The following is a 22,565-nucleotide window of genomic DNA, read 5'->3' as shown; positions in this document are numbered from 1 at the left end:
GAAGTAAAATAACCGGAGATCCAACTTTCAGTCGTAGAAGGTGTGGTAGCATGCCTGGCAAATCCAGTGAGTTCAAAAACTCTGTTGGATAATTTACACCTTCGTTAGGATCGCAAACTGTATCGATCAGTTTGTATGATACCAAATCGGCTGGCAACGACTGCTGTATCTTGAAGTTTAAATCGTCGACGTCCACATTTTTTGCTGTCAAATTGGCTCTTTCTGCCAGCCACGCATGATTTATGTATTGTGTGCGTACATAGTGAAATATGCGGTCAATGAGAGCATTTTGCGAATCAACGATAGTGCAGAAATTAGTGGGCAATTTTATGCATCCAGTATTTTCATAGACAGCAACTTTTCCATCGCCGATATCTAATAATTGGTCCAAGAGTGTTCAGCAGATGGATCTTGTAGCATTTGAACGCGCTTTTTAGCTGGACTGTTTCAACATTACGTCACAGTGGCAATGATTTCAAGCATGCGTTGATCTCCTCATCGTACGGTGAACGTGGATAGGAACACTATAATTACCTAGTGTTATGAAATATACTTTACGACCTATTCTCATACCTACCAAATACACATAAAAAATTTCATGAAAATCGGTTGAGCCGTTTCGGAGGAGTACGAACACAAACACCGTGACATGAGATTTTTATATATTAGATATCTAATAACGGATGTGATTCTATCCTGCCTTTTTCTAAATAGTTATATCGAGTTTATTTACAAATCAAGTTCACGAGAAGCTTGCAAAAAACAAACAATTACTAGATGAATAATTAAAAATCGGCAATGAACTCTTAGCTCTTAATTCTTGATTAAGATTTTTAACTCGAATAACAAATGATCCACATTCGTAAAACTAGAATGGTTACTGCTGCAGTACAGCGTCAGCTATTTCTCATACAAATTATATTCTTTCCTGTTGGCATGAATATCACAAAAAAGAAAAAAGAAAAGAAATCTACATTTACCTCGGGATTAGCCTTTCTTTATCAGAATAGCCTTTCTGTATCGAGATAGCCTACATAATCCGAATAATACCTACAGTTTACATGAATGACGATGTATATTCTGGAAAAGTTGTAAAATCAAATATAAGTTCGAAATTCTGGAATGTTATTTTTGCTGTCATCTGGTATACGATATTAAAAAGAACAATTCTATTTTGTTAGAGGATATGAACGTCTTTTAAGAAAACCGAAATGAAAAATTCATAGATTATGGATAATATCTTCCTTAATAACCTTCATTGCAATTCATACAGTGGATTCTTTAATTGTTACTTTGCCGGCTACAAAAATACATTGCCAAAGGATACTGAGATATCAAGCTTTTTTTTTATTGACATATTTTCAGTTGATGGTTGCAAGATCTGGTATATTGTGGTGCCTCTCAGTGCTGTCCCCTCACATGTTTTTTTGCTCTGCCCTTAAAATCTTTTATGTTATTATCTGCTGCTGCATTCGAAACCTTCTAAATGAACATTCGAAATTCGGATTAGAGAAAAAGCATATAAGCTGTAACGAAGACTTGTACTTCTTTAGGAGAGCCCGCTTCAGCCAGAAGCTATCTCCTGTAGTGGCGGAATTTGGATGTAAACTAGACTTGGCGTTGTTGAATGCCCTGGACTTTTGTGGTTCTTGGTAGTTGGCAGATGTTCTACGCAGAGCAGTCCCCTGGTGGAGAGGGAGAGGAAGGTGGAACGCCGTCCAATAGGAACTCAGCTGCAGTGAGGAGGGTGCGTTGGGTTGCAGTGCGGATCGGAGTGTGTAGCCTGCTAGTTATTAATTGCACAATTTAGGATAAACTATTGTTTGTTCAGAGTCAATCAGCATGCGTTTATAAGGGATGGAAGTGAGTTTGGCTGGTCATGACATTAGGAAGAGGGAAATGGTTAGATTTTAAAGCAACAGTATGTTTCTTGTTTATTGATATGGGGTTGAGGTGTTATATTTTTCAATAAGCTGTAACGATTTCAGAGATTACTTATATACTTATAACATCATAGCTAAATTTTTAAAAGATTTTGAGAAAATCATGTCTTTACCGGTTTTCATGGTCGTAGCAAAAAATTGCACTGGGATATTTTTTGGTTTTTTCATCCTAGATCCTTTGGACGTCTATCAAACCCTTTATGGAATAAATTATGGATGTTGGGAGCTGTATTTCTATCTCTGGAATCATTAATCTCTTTCCTCTGTATTTCTTTTGCGGCTGCAAGCTTTGGTGGAGCTAACGAGAATGCTTGCCAAGTCCAACAGGAAACGATGAAACGAGTTCATGCTTTTACACTACAGGAAAAGGTAGATCTGTTAATATTCTTCAATACGCAGAAAACTACCCCTTTCAATCTGTCGGCAGGGGATATCTTTGCTTTACCAATGGTTTTATTTTAGCAACTTTTGGGTCCTTTTTAACCTATTTTTTTCTGCTGGTACAATTCTCATAAATGAGCAACTTAATTAAAATCTCGATTGTAATTAAGCGCAACTTAATTTTTTTCTGCTGCGACAATTCTCATAAATGCGCAACTTAATTAAAATCTCGATTGTAGTTGCTCGTTATTATTTTCCAGTTTAAACATAAGAAGTTATCACATTTGAATCTTGTGGAAATCGGCCAATTCTGCTAATACCGAAACTTGTCAGTATTATTGTTTCTTAGAACTTTTGCCAGAAAATAAATCTACAGTCGGGAGAAAAGCTAAAAAATACAAGAGAAACATCGACTTGCTGAGATGAATTAACCCTTTTCCTGTGGGTCATGAAACCTGCGTTCTCTTATTTCCCAGAATTGTTTTATGTAATGTTGTAATATATGTAACTATTGTACATAAAGTTTATTCTTCTATTGTGGCCGCATTAAGTATTATGGTTGCTGATGCTGTGCCTGTATACTTACATTTCATTTTTCTTTTTGTTTGCTTAAAGTTAATATTTTTTTTTTATCATCTGTGTTTTTTATTATCTTACCTCGACTACCAAATTATTATAGCTATTGCATTAATATTGTGACACACTTATGATGGATGCATAGTATCATTAAATGTGCCTAAATTTGAAAAATCTTTTTAAAAGGGCGTGATTTTGAAAAGCAAGGCAGTAAAATGTGCTTGATTTTCTTGAGCAATGCAAAGGGAACATCTTTTTTGTTTGTTCTCCGGGTGTTGAATACGATAAATGGAATGCATAATATAAATCATTGTTTATCTGATGTTTCAGAAAAAAAAAATAATGAAAAGGAAGAATTCGTAGTAAGAATGTGCGACGAGCTAATTTCAAGGGTGTGAACACATACTAAGATATTACTTTTTCCCCTCCTCAGGTTCCCTTTTTCTTCTACAATAAGTACTCCCATTTATTGAAATATAGAATGGTTACGATACTACAAAAGCCTTACCTTAAAAAATCGGAATAATATACTTTGAACATCAATAGACGCAAATAAAATGCACATTGAACAAATGATACTGAATTAAATAAAGTTTTGAGTTTCAAATTCGTGATTTTCACTCTTTATGAGTCACCTTTTCACATGGTGATCGAAATTTGTAGTATTATTTTTGAGGATTTCTTTTCCCCACAGTCCAAATAACGCATATACCGAATTTCAACCAGAATGGTCTCTACATAAGTCTACAAAGTGTTACTTAAATTATAACACAACTAAAGAAATATACTAAAGAAGCTTCAGCGTAATAAGAATAAAGGTCGTTAAGTGTCTTTTTCCTTCTATTAAAGCTAATATGCATATTATTTAACTCATAAAGGATTAAACAACTCTTACCAGGTATAACTAAAATAAATTCTACAGTTCTAAAATACTGAAGATTAAAAAGGTTAGAAAGTTTGAGTCGCAATAAGTTTGATGCAATATTTATTTTGTATATCTTCATCTACAAATATTGTAAGACTAGCGTTTTTCAATATTGTAGACCATTTTTTAAAAATCAATTTAGCGAATTTTAATTGAAATAATACCTGTTTAATGAATAAATTTTGCGTAGGGTGATTCAGCACAATATGACGAGGTATGCGGTATCAAATAAATGCGTTTTATTATTACTCATATCCAAAATTCTTTTAGCTAATTGGTTTCTTGTTTATTATACAGATGTTTTGATATTATATACGAAACACTGATGAAGCATCTTGAAGCCAGGCTCAACTAAAAACAGCTATTGATGCTGCTTTACAGGAATACCGAACAATCAAGAAAGTAGGATGATCTTTTGGCATCCCTGAATCCATCACAAGACAAGTTTCTGCCCTCTAATCTTTATGAAAATCGTTTCAGACTGAAGTAGATTTTCTCAAAAACAAAAACTCACTGAACGCTTTCTAGAATTAGCTAGCTTATTTTGTGGACAAACGAAAATTGCTAAATCCAAGCAATTCAAAACATATTGTATTGAATCGACAAAAATAGCCGGTAAGGATTGGTTGATCTTATTTCTTAAACACACTATGAATATCATTAAGAAACCCACAAACATAAAATTCATTTTGAATCATTTAAAAATTTATAAGTAATTTTTCACAAATTGTTCTAAAAACAATGTAGAAACCAACAAACAAAAAAAACAAAAAACAAAAAAACATATAATTATTGGAGCAAATAGGAGTGGAAGAGTTCTGCACCTTAGAACCCCTTCAAATAACACCATAATGGTTTATACTTTCATTGCTGCAGGAATCGAAGCTTTGAAAATCAGAAAGCTGGTAATAAGTTCAGTTACTCAATTAAGGTTGGTGGAACTGAAAGATTGTTACGGGCTGAAAGCTGCATGAATTTGATTTTGTTTTCTGAAATTCTTTTGCTACTGTTGTTAATTTAATAGTTTGTTCTTCATTTTAGTAAAATATGCGAATTTTAGAACAAATCGGATTAATATTTACATTTATTTTATCAAGTTTATGAGAAACAGTGCTTTTAACACCTAATTCGCAAAATTGTAGCTCAAAGCTACATGAGATTGAGCAGTATTCCCTTACTCAGAGTTCGGAATTACCCGATAATATTGCATGCGCAAATAAATTTTGTTGAAAATAAATTATTTTTAAAAACCTGAACTAGCTGTATAAGAAAGAACTGCTCTCACTTCACACTTAATAGCAGTAGTACTTAATGAATATTGAAAACTGGTTTGTGAAAAATCATTACCATGTTTACTAATATCTGCCAGGCGGTTAGCCAGTATTAATGCCACTAAAATTTTCAATTAAATATTTTATTAGTCTCTTAATACTTTCTTCAGCAAAATATTTTTAAGATTCAAATTTTGATTGTCTTATAATTCACTCATAATATTATGTAGGCCTTAAGCCATTTTGTTCAATGTTCTATGTATTTTTTTATTATATATATATAATATGAGTTAGCAAAAGTCACCCATTCCAGAGAGCTCTAAAATGCGTTCTATTGATCCAAAGGGGTCAATTCACGGTCACGTGTCAGGTACCAAACAAACCGCTTCAGTTCAATTTTCAACCGTTCTGCGCATGTCGGGATGTCTGCTGATAACGTTGATGAAAGCACTGAATTTTTCACTAGCGGAATAATTATTAAAAACTTTTTTTAATAAAAGAAATTAATATTTTGAATGATTTTCTCCAAATTTTTGTAGTAATGTAATTTTATTTTTTATATTAAAATTTTAATTAGTATTTTCAAGGGAATTATTGTTTTTGCATAACTAATTAACATCGCTTTTTAATTCATTTGGCGCCGTTTTATTCTTTCCTTTCCCATATCCCCCCCCTTTTTTTTTATCCAAAGGATACTTTTTGACAAATGACTATGAGTTTGAAAAATTACATATGTTCTTTTTTACATAATATGTAAATGTTATTTATAGTTGAATTTTATGAATATAATTCTTTTTAAAAATAATTATTACTCTTAGATAAGTTAACATTTTAAAGCTTACTAATAAAAATTATTACATTTTTTTTCTTATGCAGTGGTTTTTATTAATATTTAAATACTGATATTTTCAATTTGCTCAGAGGAAAGAACATGAAACTTAAATATGTAAATATTGAATAAATTATGTTTACAATTTCAAATTATAAAATACAAAAGGTATAGATACCATTCTTTTTAATTTATATCAGTTATTTCATTTTAATTTGTAGAAATCATTAAAGGACAAACAAGCAAAATTATGTCTTCGTAATTTTTATTTACACATTACAAAAATATATAGATAAAATACATATGATAATTATTTGAAAAAATATGACCAATGGATGTTTCAATGTAATCACCTATAAAAAAATCAACTATTTATTAACATTTCTTTTTCTAGACACTTAGAAAGAATCTAAACATAGCATGACAAGAATGTCAAATTAAACGATGAAATCAATTTTATTCAATAAAAACATCCTAGATACTAAAGAACAGTTTTTTTTAATCACCAATAAAAACATACTGTTGAGCAATATACTTTTAAAGCAGAACATTTCTAAAATGCTAAAGTTACATTGAATGAATATCATAAAATAAAACTAAAGATACAGTACAGTAAATTTAATAAACAAGAATAAGATCATGATATATATATATATATATATATATATATATATATATATATATATATATATATATATATATATATATATATATATATATATATATATATATATATATATATATATATATATATATATATATTAAATAGCATATAAAGAGGAATTAGAAGAAACCTTTTTCTGCCATAACAAAAATCATTCAGTTCTAATACATGCATCAGATGAATTTTAATAAAAAGTTCCTTGTCAGATATGCTACCACAGTATAATGATAAAATAAAGCTGATGGCTCCTGAAAGTATTATCATATCTTTTAAAATATTTGTTTTTTTTTTTATAAAAACTCAAAGTCATTTGCTGGTCTACTGGATTTTTAAGTTTCTATAAAGAAAATTCAGTGAAGTCAATAAGGACTCTGGAGTCTTTATTTTCAGAACCAAACTGTTTTGTCATGGTTCAATAATGACTTTGGAGGAAAACCGATAAATAATTTCAACTTTTCATTAAAAAAAAAAAAACTGTCGTTACAAAATTAAAATACATTGAAACAGTAAAATCTGAAATTTCAAACAAAATAGATAAAAATTCTTTTGAAATTCTAGTCCTTAATTTAACAAGGAACAGAACATATAAATCAACTGGATACTTCGACAAATTCAGTTTTTGAAGATCTGCTTCAGAATTAAAAAAAAAAAAAAAAAAAAAAGAATATATAGAGAGGAAAATCTTTCTTTAGTGAAACCTGTCAATCCCCTCATTTTAATATCATCAACAATATTCTCTGGAATAAATCTCTCTTTCTTTCTTACAGAATCATGAAGTTCTTGCAACTTATTTTGCAAATCTGTTGATCTTGTCGATTATTTCAGAACAAGTAAAAAACTAGGAAGAAGCAGAGTTCACTCCACTGAAATCAGAATTCATATAATTTTTTCTATACTGTAGATCATTATTTAAGTCAATTTAGCCAATTTTAAGTGTTTAATGAATAAATTCTGCGTAGGATGATTCAGCATAATATGACGAGGTACGCGGTATCAAATGCGTTTTATTATTACCCAGTGCCAAGATTCTTTTACCTAATTGGTTTCTTGTTTGCCGGAATATCAAGAGCATGATGCCGAATTCAGCTCTTCAGATCTGGCACAGATGCTGGGCTTTGATGGAGCAAGTCTTTGATGGTCCTTCTGGAGACCCCATAACCAAAAGTCGCAAGGTATGATATATGGCGAATGAGAAGGATATGGCATTGAAAAATGAGGGTTTATCATCCGTGTATCTGCAAAATATTTTTACCAATTGCTTTTCCCTAGATTTCTGTATCATCTAGCGTAGAGCACATGGAAATTTTGAAACTCTTCGTATGCGCTTTCTACTAGGGAGTTCTACTAATTCTGGTAGAATAATATTATCATAACGATTTTTCTTGCAACGTAAGCATAATATGCAGAGAAGTGACTAAGGCTTTTGGAGAATACGTCTTATTTTTAATCCAAGGAATACTGTTGATACTCATGCGCTTAAACGTAAAAGATGTTTCACATTTTTCAATATTTGTAAAAAAATACCATTTTTGTTATTACGCCTTCTATAGGTGAATTTTCGTACAAAAATTTTCTATTTGATAATTACCAAAAGCATCATTTAAATTACCTGCAGTTCAAATTTTATCTAATTTGGATCAATAGAATATATTCTATTCTGATGTGAATTTTTTTTTTCCTGATGTAGGAAATTTATTTTTTGCTAACTGTGTGTATGGATTATTATTTTTTTTTCAAATCTATTTACGTTTTTTTTTAGTTTATAAAAAATAAAATTAATTTAGTTTATGACATTTTTTAAGAAATTACGATAATAAAATTTTTTAAAAAAATAAAGTTTTCTGTAAAACAAGGGTCGGTTATCAAGTTCTAGATAGTTTGCTTAAGCAAAATAATTTGACCATGTTGGGCATAAAAAATTTTCTAAAAGTATTTTTTTTAATATCTACAAGTAATTATTTTTTAATTCTTTTAATCTCTTTAATTTGTCTTTATCTAATTGTCTAACGTTAGTAGAATTTATAGTAAATAAATAAAGGAGCTATGATATTTATTAAATATCGGATGCTTTTAGATTTGTACAAAGAATCAGAATCAAGTATCAAAAAATGCACCCGAATAAGCTGATAATTTCTTGTACAGCACATAAAAATTAATAACAAATTGTTATATAGTATTGTTAAATACATAATTTGTCTTAGTGTTCTCCCAATGGTGATAAATGTAAAATTTACAATATAGTTTTATCAATATTCATCATTGTTTATTATAGAATTTTCAATCTTATTTTACAAATATCGTATAATATTACACAGTATTCAGATTTAATGAAAAATTGTTAAAACTGATTTTTTTGAAAAAAAAAAAAAAAAAAGAACTCAAATTAAATGAATTGTTAAGTTATAATTCATATGTTTTGCCAGAATTTTACTGTATTAATGCTTTAAAATTTTTTTTAGCTCCGATGGAATATTATTTCAACAACATTTCCTAAATATTGCACAGTATTGTGCTACTAATACCTGACAGCATTCCGCACTTTAAACTTTCACTTCACAGCAAATACAAGACTTTTCACCCACAACGATAAATTTAAAATTCTCCTGGTTCTCCAATATCGCGTATCATTTTTGAGATTGGGTCTAGAACCAGTCACTTAAACCTATTCGCATTCACTTAGAAGAAAACGATCGAATATCTCGATTTAGTTGAAAATATTCTCGTGTTGTGATTCAAAATTTAGTGGAACGCCAGATTTCACCTGTGCTTCCGAATCTATATTTCAAAATCATGAGGTTGCACTGGCGTAACTATTATGAGATTGTTTTGATTTCATGCATTACTGCACATTTTTTTTTAAAGCAATAATGTATAAAAGCAAATATGTTTCTTATAGATAATACATTCAAATAAAACAAATTCATGAGCAATAACAAGAATATTTTATGCATATCAAAGTAAAAATAGATAAATACCAAATATACCAAATAAAAAAATAGATAAATACCAAATAAAATACAAAAAATAAGTAAAAATAGCTATGTGTATGTTAATTTATTTCATTAATGATATGCATTGTGAATATATAGAGAAAAAAGTACAGAATTAAAAAAATACGAAGAAAAAGGGAAAACAAAAGTAAGAGAGAAAATAGAGCGTATATTAAATAATTTGTTAATCACTATCTTCTACTTCAGTGCTGTAATAAAACGCCGTATATGGTAAATTTGTATCTTAAATACTATCGTCTCTAGGCAACATAAGTATAATATCAGCGAATACAAAAATTAAATTTTCTGATATTCAGTCATTCGACCAGCCACACATAGAAACAGAAAACCTTCACCCTAAAATGCTGCAATCGCTTATCAGTCTATCGTGTGCTACCGGCAAAAATTTACGTAATTGTGTCGATATAGACATAACATTTTTTTTCTTATCGAAGCCTGTAGAAATTTTTGGATTTTGAAATCCTGGATAACCTTTCCAACTTATCTTTAATGACGTATATCTCTGATAAACTCAATTTATCTTGTCAGTAATAACCTGTCTTATGATTGGATGTTGTATAAATGAGAACTACACACCCCTTAAATATTTGCAACAGAATACAGCTTGAATATTTAAATTCACATTTATTTCAACGGCGTTAACTTTTATATTTGATTGATTATTAATCTGAAGTGCATTAAAACGAATAACTAAATAGAAATGATAAGGGAGTTGCTGTTACACAGCTAACTTCTTCTCAACTCCAGACAACTTGTTTTCTAGTTTTTCTTATTTTTGCTTTTGAGCAGACTTCAATTTTGCGTTTGTCGAAGAACTTGCGTATGTGTTTGATGCAAGTGCTTTTGCAGCTTCTTTAATTTGTAGACGCTGTTTAGAAATATTTATTTTATTTATTCAGAAAAATGCCAAAATTATTGAACAGTGTAAGGCGGTATGTATATTTTGCTTATTATTACGAGTTTCCAAAATTTATTTGACATTTACAGAACATTTCGCACGTTTGATTATGTCAGTATTGATTACAATTTTGTTGTTATTTTATTTCTTTTATTGATGTTTATGGCATTTGGTTTTCGTAATGATATCTGCCTATAAAATTTTAACAATTATTTATGTGCAATTTCCACCCAGAGATTAAAATGATTTTATTTTAGCCTAAATTAAAATGCACCGAACATATTTTTAAATCGATCCTTAAGCTTAAATTAAATAAATCTGCTGATTACAAGTAATTATTTCTTTAATATTAATTTTTTCCCATTGTGGATTGTTAGTAACTAGATATTTTTTCTGTCATGTAACATAGATTAAATTTTTATTTATTGGAAATATGAAAAAAGCTTTTTATTATTTATTCAACTATTTTAGAAAAATTAAGAATGTTCCTGTTGCTGAAATATTTTTTATTGCCTGCCTACAAATGCATAAGGTTCTGATTTTAGGTACTTTAATATATATATTTAATGGTTCGTTTTTCAGAATGTAACAAATGATAAATAAAGTAACTTCTCTGAATTTTTGTATTGATCACAACTATATATTATTCTTTGTGGGAGAAAATCACTTTAATTATAAAGTGTAGATCAAGCAGTTTCTCCATTGATAAATTGTATTGTTTGAGGAAAAAAAAATAAGATAATTTCTTAATGCAAGTAAAAATAATTAAATTTTGGTTTCTAAAATAATTAAATCTTGTTATTTTGTGATTCTCCACCTTGGGTATTTATACCTTAACAATATTTTTTTTTCGTGCTTTATAGCCAGATCAGTTATTTTCAATATTAAAGATACTATGAAATTATTATATGCTGTATTATAAGAACTCTTCTTAAAATCTAAGAACAAAATAGTTGTCTATAATGACAACATAATTTTGAAGAATTATTTTAATTATTTGAAAAGACATTTACTTATATGTACAGCTTTAAGCTTAGGTATTGCAGAATTTTTTAGCTATGATTTTGTAATTTATTATTTTGCAAAACATTTTTCATTTATATGTTGATTCTGAGTAGAGTTGCTGTCTATCTTTCATATAATTCCTGGAATATATTTCCTATATTTTGAGTCATCTTTTCTTTTATTTCTTGTAAATGGAGTCTAATGTACCACGTCTTGAAATTGTAATTTGAACTTATAAAAGCTATATATATACATATTTGTTGTTGTTTCTGAACCTGCTTAAATATAAAATATTCTTGGAATTCTTTTGTTTATTTGGATTTTTTATACGTTATTTAAATTTAAGTCCTCTTTTGATTTTTTTTTACGAGGAGTAAATGGATAATATTTTTATGGCAATCAAATCCAGGATTAGCAGTAATTAGATTTATTATCTATCAATTATGAATAAAATGAATGCAACTTTATTTTAAAGAGTAGCATCTGCAGTATCAAATTTTCAACCTGCTTATCATAGCTGGAAATGGTAATAGTAGAAAAGACACTTTTTAAAATAAACTTAATGTAATTTTTACTAAGAATTCAATAAATAATTCTCGGGTGTTTTCTTTAAGGCATGAAAAAGATTCAACTTTTTTTCTTATATCTTTGAATTACTTAAGAGCTGGGGAAAATATATTTACATTCAAAGTATTTAATGTTGATCATTAAGTCATCAAACTTTGGTGTAATCTGGATTTAAAATAAGTAAAAAGTATATTTGAAGGATTTCATTTGTAGTTATTTTTTAATAAATGCTTATGCTAAAAAAATCATTCTATAGGAGAAATAATATTTTAAATTTGATTGATGAAATTCTAGGTTTATTTTTTTGTATTAAACTAATAAAATAAGGTTATTTGAATAAAGCACATAACAAATTATTTTGAAGATCTTTGCAATTAAAAAATCATTTTGTTACATTTTATTTAGTAATTTTTTTTATCATTGGTTAGTTTATTTACAGATTTTAAAAATCTTTCATCTTCTTAAGTTTTTAAGATGCATTTTAAATAAAAAAAGTGAATACTGTTTTACAGTTACATTTCTTGCATATAATGAAATTATTTATTGTTATGCTAATTTAGAAAATATTTAAACATTTATTTTGTTTGAAAGTGTGCATAATTATTACTTATTTTACAAGATTCATAAAATTTAATGTTTTAAAATTACCTAAATGTATCAATAATGGAAGAATTGGTGATTTTTTTTAAAGCAATAAGGATTTTTCTTGTTATGGTGTATCTGAATGTAAATTCATGTTTTGAAAATTTGAATTTCAAAGTTAATGATTTATGCTAAAAAAACAGAAAGTAAAGCATCAGTTGTAAGGCTGATTAAATTTAATCAAAACTGTCTAGATCTGAAATTATGAAAACATGCACACACTAAAATGCTGAAATATTCCAATGCTTGTTCTCTATATTTTCAGATTACTTTTCATGCCAAAATTATACTTAATTCTGTTTTAATTCTTTTCAGAAATAGATAAAATTCAAGATGTGAATGTAATGAAAAGCTGATTTTTGAAACTTGCATTCTTTGTGGGGGTGGGGGTTAATGTCTAAATGATGTGAATAAAAATTTATAATCTATTTATGTAGAAAATTAGGAAGAATCCTTTTGCTGCTTTTATTCTTTAATGCTAGATTTATTATTAAAATGTGCATCATTTTATTGTTTAAGAGTATTGCTATTTCTTATGATTTTCTGTATTACAAAATTTAATTTAAAATAAAAGTAGATAAATAAAAATGTTCTAATATTTTTTTAAATATTGAACTGAACTCAAAAGTATCTAAAATATGAGTAATTAAAATAATGTGTGCTTTATAAAATTTAATTGAAATGGATTTAAAATGTTTTATGATTTGATAAAAAATGTTTTGAGATACCCAGAGATTTTAAATATTTATTTTCTATTGTATGCCGACTTTTTTTTTTTTTTTTTTTGCATTTCTGAAAACTACCCTTTATTGATGATCAGTGACTTGAAGGTAAATTTGAATTGAAATAAATCAAGGATATCTGATAAACATTCTAATTTTAGCATTTCAACTTTTTATAGGTTCATTTTTTTTTTTCATGTAAAGTTAACACTGGCAATATTGATACATTTTTTTTCTATTTAAAATAGAAAGAAAATAATTTTTTTTCTAAAATAACTCATTTATTTTAAATTAATGATAAAATATTCAGTTTTTGTTAAAAAATCATTCAGTGATGAAATGATCTATCATTAATTTACTCTGCAGCCAATCATCATCTCATATGGTTGTAGTATTTACACAATTTTTTCAAAAGCACTTTGTATCGATCTCATTTTAAAAAGTAATTTCTACTTGTTAAGAAAAAACAAGATTTTTATTTGCATTCGGTAGTGCGTGATTTATAGCAATTTGGTGGCTTTCTCCATCAGCTGACTGTTGAATCTGTTCCATTGAGATTCTGTAAAGTGCTGAGAAAAGTGTTATTTTGTTCGCAAAGCTTGGGCAAAAAATTCGCGAGTTCTCTTTAAAAATTAAAATATGTTTATTAAATATTTTAATGTTTATTTAGGATATCATATTTCAAATAATTCCAAATCTTTTTTGAAAAATTTCTGAAATTTCTTTTTTTTAAACATCCTATTAATGTTGATGATTCCTCTTTAATTTTTAAATTGATAAACATGATTCCCCCCCTCTTAAAATTTATTTGTAGATTTTCGGAGTCGTAGTTTTCCACAAAATAAATTCCTACATTGATGCTGAAAATTTGCAGTGGATGTCAAATTCAGTGAAGAATTTGAGTGCCATTCGTTTTTAAGACGTGTTAGTTATGAAAAGAATATTATCTCACTTACGTCAAGGAACTGTAAGCCGATAAGAAAACATTCATGATTATCGCTTTATCAAAGTATTTTTTTTTTCGGAATAATCTGAAATTGCCCAAGTTCCTTCTGGAATTTCTTATCTGGTCTTTTAATTTTCAAGTATTGCTCCATTGACTGGAGATATAACTTTATTATTTCTTTGCAAATTCACACACACAAACTATAGATTTTTTTATGAATCGTAGTTGTTTATCATTGGAGGTTAACCGCATATGTGTAGAAAATAAAATGAATATAAATCAAAAGGCTAGTTATTTTCTTGTCCTTCAAAGCAGCATAAATTGGGGATAAACTTGAGGATTTCCCCACTTCCGATTCTTGTTTTATAGTTGTTTTCCTTCAGTCACGCCTTAATAGCATTAATTGTACCTCGCTCGTAGATATTTAATGTTTAAGAGTAGGATGTAAAATTAAAAAACAACAACAAAAAAACCCATATTGATTTCTTAGAATTTAAGAATATTTTAAGACTGTTTTGCATCCATTTATATTTATATAACTAATTGCATGGCGTAGTACGGTATAAATCACAATTTAAATGTTGTTAACTGGATTAGCAAAAGCATTTCAATAATGATTGTTTTTTTTTATTTCATTTGCTTTGTTACTTTGATCATTATGACATTGTTCATGAACGTTTTACTGCATAAAGGAAAGATTTCGTTTCTCGAAATGTGATTCCTGATTCTTCCAAATGCATTTTATATGCATATTATGTCGTATTAAAACAAAACAATAACGTGCTATTTAAAAAAAGCTTTTAACTGATCATGGACACTGCTAAGATACTGCTTTTTTTAAGTATAAAATTTTTTTAAAGGTTTTTTTTCCCACCGACATGAAAATTGTAAACATTTCATGTAGTTTATACATGCATTTTTATTTAAGACAATAAAACACTTTAAGAGGAGTGAAAAATGACGTGTCTGTTTTGAAAATTTTGAAGGAGTGCTATAAATATAATAAATCATTGTCTTCGAAAATAACATTGACCTTGTTAAATGCGTAGTTGCTCGTTCGAATTCCCTATTTCGCAATCTTTCTAGAATAAATCTGATATATTTAATAAATGTTCTGTAGAAAAAAAAAAGTATTTCGCAAGTCGCTAGCATCATTGAAAATTTAGACGGAACTTGATGGGCTTGATGTCACGTATCCTTTACTAATTATTCAATTTAAAGATAGGAAGATTTAATTCATTTTCATTTGAAAAGATATTCACTGCTGACGATGAATTAAAAATTTTGGAATTAATTCACGTGCTTGCTCTTGCTCTCTTGTGTTTGCTCAATAAAGTTTTTTTTTCTTTTCTTTTTTTTCTTTTTTCTTCTCTACTAGTAGGAAAAAATCGCATGAAAAAAATGATGTTCTGCTCGTGTTGTTAACAGTGCCAGCTGACACATATTTCTTCCTTTCAAAATAAATCTTTCCAGACACTTTTCTCTTTATTTTCCATGACCATGAAGCTTCATGATGACAATTGATGTTTGAATGCTCCCCATTCTTAGTTCAATATTGAAGTAACTGAGCAGCCAATTTTGTTCGTGGATGTGTCGTAAATCTTGTTTAAGTAGATAGGATCGAAGTGCATTTACATCAAATATCCTTTCAAAATGAATTCATTACTAATATTTTATAAATAACAATAAATTTTTATTATTTGCTAATCTCATTAGACGGTTATTTAAACGCTCTAAATCACTGGATTGAACATTTGTTTTTGATGAGAGAAATATAAAAAAATGAAATAAATATTTGTCTTAAGTGGCCAAATTTTGTAATCTTTTACACGGGAGACGCACAAAAACCGGAGGAATTGAAGATGGAGAGGCATTTACAAAATTCATAAACATTAACATTTTAGAAAACCATGGTATTTTTTATTATTACTTTTTTTTGTAATTTTTATGATAAAATAGTACAAGTAAATTTTATTTTTAATGCTATATTTTTCACCAATTCCCTTTACTCATATAGATCATATGAATGTGATTATATTCCATTTATAATCAAGTTAGATAAAAAAAAAAGAAACTTTTGAATTATTTTTTAATTGGAATTAATTTAAAGTAAATTATTTTATTTAAAAAAATTAAGATTGGAGCAATTTATGACATTAAATTTGAGACTATCTAATATAATCCAAACCGAGACATTTTTCCACTTTATCAAACTGAATGCTGCCAAACAGTCCATTATAAATTGGAAGTATGAAAGCAAGTTCATAAAACAGGAGGACAATAATAAAAAAATTTGCAATACTTCGTAAAACTGTCCTTATCCCATTTCTCACAGCTAAGTTCTAATCATGCCAAGAAAACTGTGGCTTCGGTAGTAGCTGGATGGTTCACACATATGCTTGTCGGATATGTTCGCCCTGTGGAATGGCTTGGAAGTTTGAATTTTGGAAGAGGAGGGATACCGGCTTAGTTGTCCCCGCCATCTAACTACGGTCTAACTTATTCTGCCCCAAGAATAGTGTTCGTGTAATTTCAAAAGCAGGATGTTTTCTTCTCATTGTGTACCACTTATTGTTTTCTGAAAATTGTTATTTGACCAGCTTGATCTGATCATGTTATTTTTTATGTTAATTTCTTTTTTGATAAGTCTACTAGACCGAAGAAGAATATTTCTTGTTTTTATCTCAAGTTTTAGTAATTATTCGTTTTTGAGTTTCATGTTAAAATTACTTTGAATCATAATATATTTTTAACTAAACACATTGATTTTAAATACTTATTTCGAATTTTTTATTTACATTGTTATAGTTCAAATACAAACACTATTGCGATAATTAATGAAGGAATTATTTTTTAAACCGTATCTGATTTATTAAAGCCACAAAAAGTTTTCAGTAAAAAGCACCAACAACATTCTCTAAACGTAGAAAGCAGTATATATATATATATATATATATATATATATATATATATATATATATATATATATATATATATATATATATATATATATAAATAATATAATATAATATAATATTTTAAAATTTAATTTAATCCTAATTAATTTCCTAATTTTTATTCTCTTATTACAAATGCCTTTTGATTAACAAAGTATATGCTTATGTGTGTGTGTGTATATATATATATATATACTAGCCGCCTTTGGCGACCAGCCGGTTCGCCAATCTTAGTGTTCGTTAAAATTTTAATAATTAAATATTTTATGCAATTCCAACTTCTTCAGCAAAATATTTTATTCTTCAGCAAAATATTTTAAAACTTCAAATTTTGATAGTCATATAATTCACTCATAATATTATAAAGGCCTTCAGTCATAACGTGATATGTATCTCTCTAATTTTCTGTTACCCCTCGTAGAATTTATGCTTTAAATTAAAGTGTAAAGGATTAATCTGCAATTAATATAACAATATTTTTTACTGAAACAAAGCATTTTTTTAATAATATGATTACTGATAATAGAGTCACTGAGCGTTTAAACTTTATGGGCACTAAAGAATATCTTTCTTAATTTATGTAATATCTCAAGCATTTGTCAACAAAATTTTCTCAGATTCATCATGAATGGATCGATTCATTAACAATGTTTCATTTTAAATGCATCAAACACTCAGAAAATAAAATGAATCGTTTAAAATAATCTGTCGAAAACAGGTTTAAAAAAACTACTTAAAAAACGATGTACTTAAAACTATAAGCATATATAAAAATATATATATAACTAACATAAATACAATTTAATTACAAAAGCATGCAACTAACCTAAAAATAATTTAAATCATTGAAAACAGGTTAAAAAAAACTACTTAAAAAACGACGTACTTAAAACTATAAGCATATATAAAAAATATATATATAACTAACATAAATACAATTTAATTACAAAAGCATGCAACTAACCTAAAAATAATTTAAATCATTGTAAACAGGTTAAAAAAAACTACTTAAAAAACGATGTACTTAAAACTATAAGCATATACAAAAAATATATAACATAAATACAATTTACTTACAAAAGCATACAACTAACCTAAAAGTAATTTAAATCGTCCGTTGATAATGGTTGCCATGCCAACGATCAGAACACAGTGCGCATGCGTGAATTTTCTTCGCCTTTTACGTAACGCAAATGCGTGAATTTTTCTACGCCAGTTGGGGTAACGCTATGAAGATTAGACATTTTTAATTTCCTTTATTCTGTGCTATTTTAATTCAAAAGTACTTCAGAATGAATCTGAAACATGGATTAATTAACAATGTTTAATTTTAAATGCATAAAACATTAAGAAAATAAACAGAATCGTTTGAAATAATCCGCCGAAAAATCTTAACCCTAGCCTCATTACTGTTGGGAGAAAAAAAGAACTAAAGCCTAAATCATTTGGCGTTGGGGAAAATTGAAGATTTTTTTGGCGGAAAAGTTGGCGGTGGGAAAATGGAAGATTTTTTTGGCGGGAAAGTTAGTTTTTAATTAATAATTGACTACCCCTAACATTTAGGGGGATGAAAAATAGATGTTGGCCGATTCTCATAGATACCGGATAAGCACAAAAAATTTCATCAAAATCGGTCAAGCCGTTTCGGAGGAGTATGGCAACGAAAACTGTGACACGAGAATTTTATATATTAGATATAATGAAATGGAAATAATTAGTAGATATCGGGTGGCTATTTCACTGTTGGATTTTTGACTAAAAAGTTACTTAGGACAATAAAAAAGTTATTTTTTACTGTTATTTCTATGAATTATAAATTATTATGATAATGCTAACATATTGTCAAGTATAATAGGTCAGTTTCTATCTGCTTCTATGTATTTACTTAATTATTACAATATTTATAAACATTGAGAGTATTCTTAAATAATAGTGAGCACAAACGTGACAATGAGCCATCATGAATCATAATAAATAAATAAAACCCCTACGTTACTAAAATAAAATTTAAAAAAAATTTAGCCTAATATAATTTATTATTGTGATGTTAAAAGTGTTTTGAAACCCTAACCTAAATTGACCAATTTATAAAAAGAAAGGTCTCATAATGTGTATTGTCCGACAACTTTTCTTTTTCCTGATTATCGTGTCAAATGTAACCTGATTTTCGTAAAATTACAATAAAAAGCTTTCTTTTAAGCTATATATGATTTAACTCTAAATATTATCATTCACCCTTGTCAGTGAAAGAGAAAGCAAAGCCAGTAGAAAACGCTTGTATGACATTCATTTTCCCTTTGGAAAATGCATTGGGAATCGAATTTGCATTATTTACGAAAAATAATTTCTAAAAAGCATGACAAAATTTCAGCGAAGAAGGAGCATTTAATCAGGAGGATACTAACTCACTAAAACACTGGCATTATGTTAAGATAAAGCATTTCTTGAAGAGGCAGTAATAAAACGGAATCGTTATTCCGTAATAAAAATCCACTTTCACTAGATTTGTTTTGTTTGATTGTTCTTACTTCCTCGTAGAGAAAGAGAAAGCGTTATAATTCTTAAAAAATTATTCTTGAAAATTTGATGGATATGCTCATTTTAGAGCACCCTGAATCCGTAATATTATTATTTAAGAATTTCGTTTGTTTGTGAACACAGTAACTCAATGGGGGAGAGAGCTAAATGAACGAATTTTTGATATGTGGTCACTACTTCAAAATTGCAGATTTATGTGAAATTACTGAGGAAAACCATTAAAGAAATCTGTTTGTATATCTGTCTGCATGTTAACATAACTCAAAAATGAAATGAGTTAAATGGAAGAAATCCGGCATGTAACTTTACGAGAATTATAAACATATATCAAATCCTGGTCGTAATTCATCATTGAATTGACTGACTGCCGGTGTGCCAATTTTATACACGTAAATGTGGTAATTTAAAATAAAAAGCAAGCTCCATGCACGGATTTTAGTTTGTATTTTGTTTGGATTTTTAGTTTGTGGTCTTTGCAAGAAAAGTGCAAATCAGTAGAGAATTTTGAATAAAATCGCTGTGTGGGAGAAAGTGCTATAATCAAGTCTATACTCGAATTCTGTTAAAGTACACCACATTGAGTAAGTGTATGAAAAAGCCACAGAAAAAAAGATCCATGTATTTCGAAAATGAACTCTCAAAAATTATTATTGCATTACCTGAATTTTTTTAAAAGCATTTCGTTAGTATAAATTATATTTTCTAATAGTTTCCTCCTAATTCTAATAATATATCTAAATTAGTTTTTTGCATAGTTTGTAATTTTTTTTGTTGTTGCAAGAATTTTAAGCCATTTTCTTTATTCCATAGCTTTCTGTGATATCAAATCATACGTAGGATTTATATGCACTTTTTTATGCAAAAACATTAATTTGCTTTTTTAAATTCTTTGTTTTTTTTTTGTATTATATGGCTTAATTTTATCTCGTATTTTAATCTTAAATTTTCAATGATTTTTTTTTTATATATAATGTCTTGTCAACCGGCTTGAAATACTTTTAAAAACGAACTTTTCATATTTGCTTTACATTCTAATTACAGATTTTTATTTGCAGAACCTATTTTTAAATTCGAGATATCTGAAAATTATACATTTTCTTATGTTAATTATAACGAGATATTATGATATTTTATTCTTTCGTAATGTATTTAATCACGTGTTTTTCTGCTGCTTTGAAAAAACTAGAATATTAAATTTTTGCGGATTTTTATGTTTGAAGTAACTACTATTGACTTCAGAAGAGTGATATGATAAGATCGTATTTTATAGTTTATCAGTATTTTAAACATTGGTATTCATTATAAACTCATATAAAAAAAAATTATATATATAAAATGAAATGAAAAAGAAATTACAAAAAAAACAATTTATTGCTTTGTTATATGATAGTTAAATTATGAATCATGTACAGTACAAACATCGTAGTTATGTTTTTAAGTGCTCGTTTAAACACAGCTCAATTTTATCTCTGAAGATTTCGCATTAAAGTTCAAATTTTTGGAGTAATAAATCGATTGCAATGAGAAGGTACAAGAACACAAGGAAATGAATGGGGGCAAATCTTTTAAAATAGTAGAAGTATAATTGCGGATCTCAAAATATGAAATTTTAATCCCTTTCCGAAGAAATCGAAGAATAGGGCAAGTATAAGACATGAAACATAACAAATATTCCTAGTTGAGTTGAAATGAAATCCATATTAGCTCATCCATGCTGAATTAAAATCATATCTTTGGAAGAAAGTACACTTTTCATCAAAGCAGATTGTTACTACTTCTACCTATTGTTGTGCATAAAAAAAATGAATTTACTTGCAAATTGATTTGCAAATCTATTCCAACTTGCAGTTGCCATGTATTTACATCTTGGATCTACTAACCTTATATGTATTTTGAATTTTTTTTATCCGTGAAATTTGGCTTATGTAGATTGTTAGTTTTCACTGTGGATTCATTATTACTTATTCAGTACGCTTAATGATGTAGATGTTTAAATCTGCATATTTGTTAATTCTTTTTATGCTAAATTTGTCCATGCACTGACATTAGAGAAAGTTTATTTTCACAAATTTCAGTGTCTTCATAGTTTTTTTTTTTTTTTTTCCAAATAACGAAGTTGTAATTTTAAATACATTCATACTGATAATTTGCCAGGAAAATCGGTTTATCAAGCGAATAAACTAGTTGCCAAAGGCGACTAGTTCATTAATAGATGTACATTACTCGACAAACAAAGGTGGGTTTATAACTCGGAACACTCACTTAAGTTTTATAATTTAGGACTGTATTTCTGACCATCTCCACTTTAAAAAAAAAATGATTCGACTGAGCAAGTGTTATATAAAGTAAATGTTGTATGAAGGGCCTAAATGCCAGATAGTTTAAGGTCTCATTAAATCTAAATGCAGAATTGTCAACAAATGTTATGCTAAAAGCATTTTCCTCTTATTCGTAATAGGTCAAATTTTAAAGTCATAGTTAACCATCGACGCAGAGAAAAAATTATTTTTCGTCTTCAGGTATTTTGGCTGTTATCCAGATTTATTTGGAAGGAATCTGTAAGTTCGGAGCGCATTCGTGACGAATTCACGAATGCAGAGCTTTGGCTGCGCTTCAACCGAAAGAATCAATGAAGCCCCGGCGAGTCGATGTTCTAGTTCCCAATTTGGAGACTGCTTTCGCGCCAAAAC

At 28.2% G+C, this 22,565-nt stretch overlaps 1 protein-coding gene across 1 annotated transcript in view; it reads left to right on the top strand.

Annotated features, from left to right (window-relative positions):
* The first annotated feature begins 10,183 nt into the window (after positions 1 to 10,183).
* LOC129964295 (phosphoenolpyruvate carboxykinase [GTP], mitochondrial-like) overlaps positions 10,184 to 22,565 on the top strand; it is a 45,876-nt gene continuing 33,494 nt past the window's right edge. The window contains exon 1 of the mRNA XM_056079068.1: positions 10,184 to 10,532. Coding sequence (XP_055935043.1) covers positions 10,504 to 10,532 — 29 coding nt within the window. The 5' untranslated portion in view covers positions 10,184 to 10,503. The remainder of the gene's footprint in view (positions 10,533 to 22,565) is intronic.

The sequence above is a fragment of the Argiope bruennichi genome, chromosome 3 (assembly GCF_947563725.1).
Source record: "Argiope bruennichi chromosome 3, qqArgBrue1.1, whole genome shotgun sequence".
NCBI lineage: Eukaryota > Metazoa > Arthropoda > Arachnida > Araneae > Araneidae > Argiope > Argiope bruennichi.
Note: the sequence above shows the minus strand (reverse complement) of the source record. Positions and strands in the feature narration are given on the sequence as shown.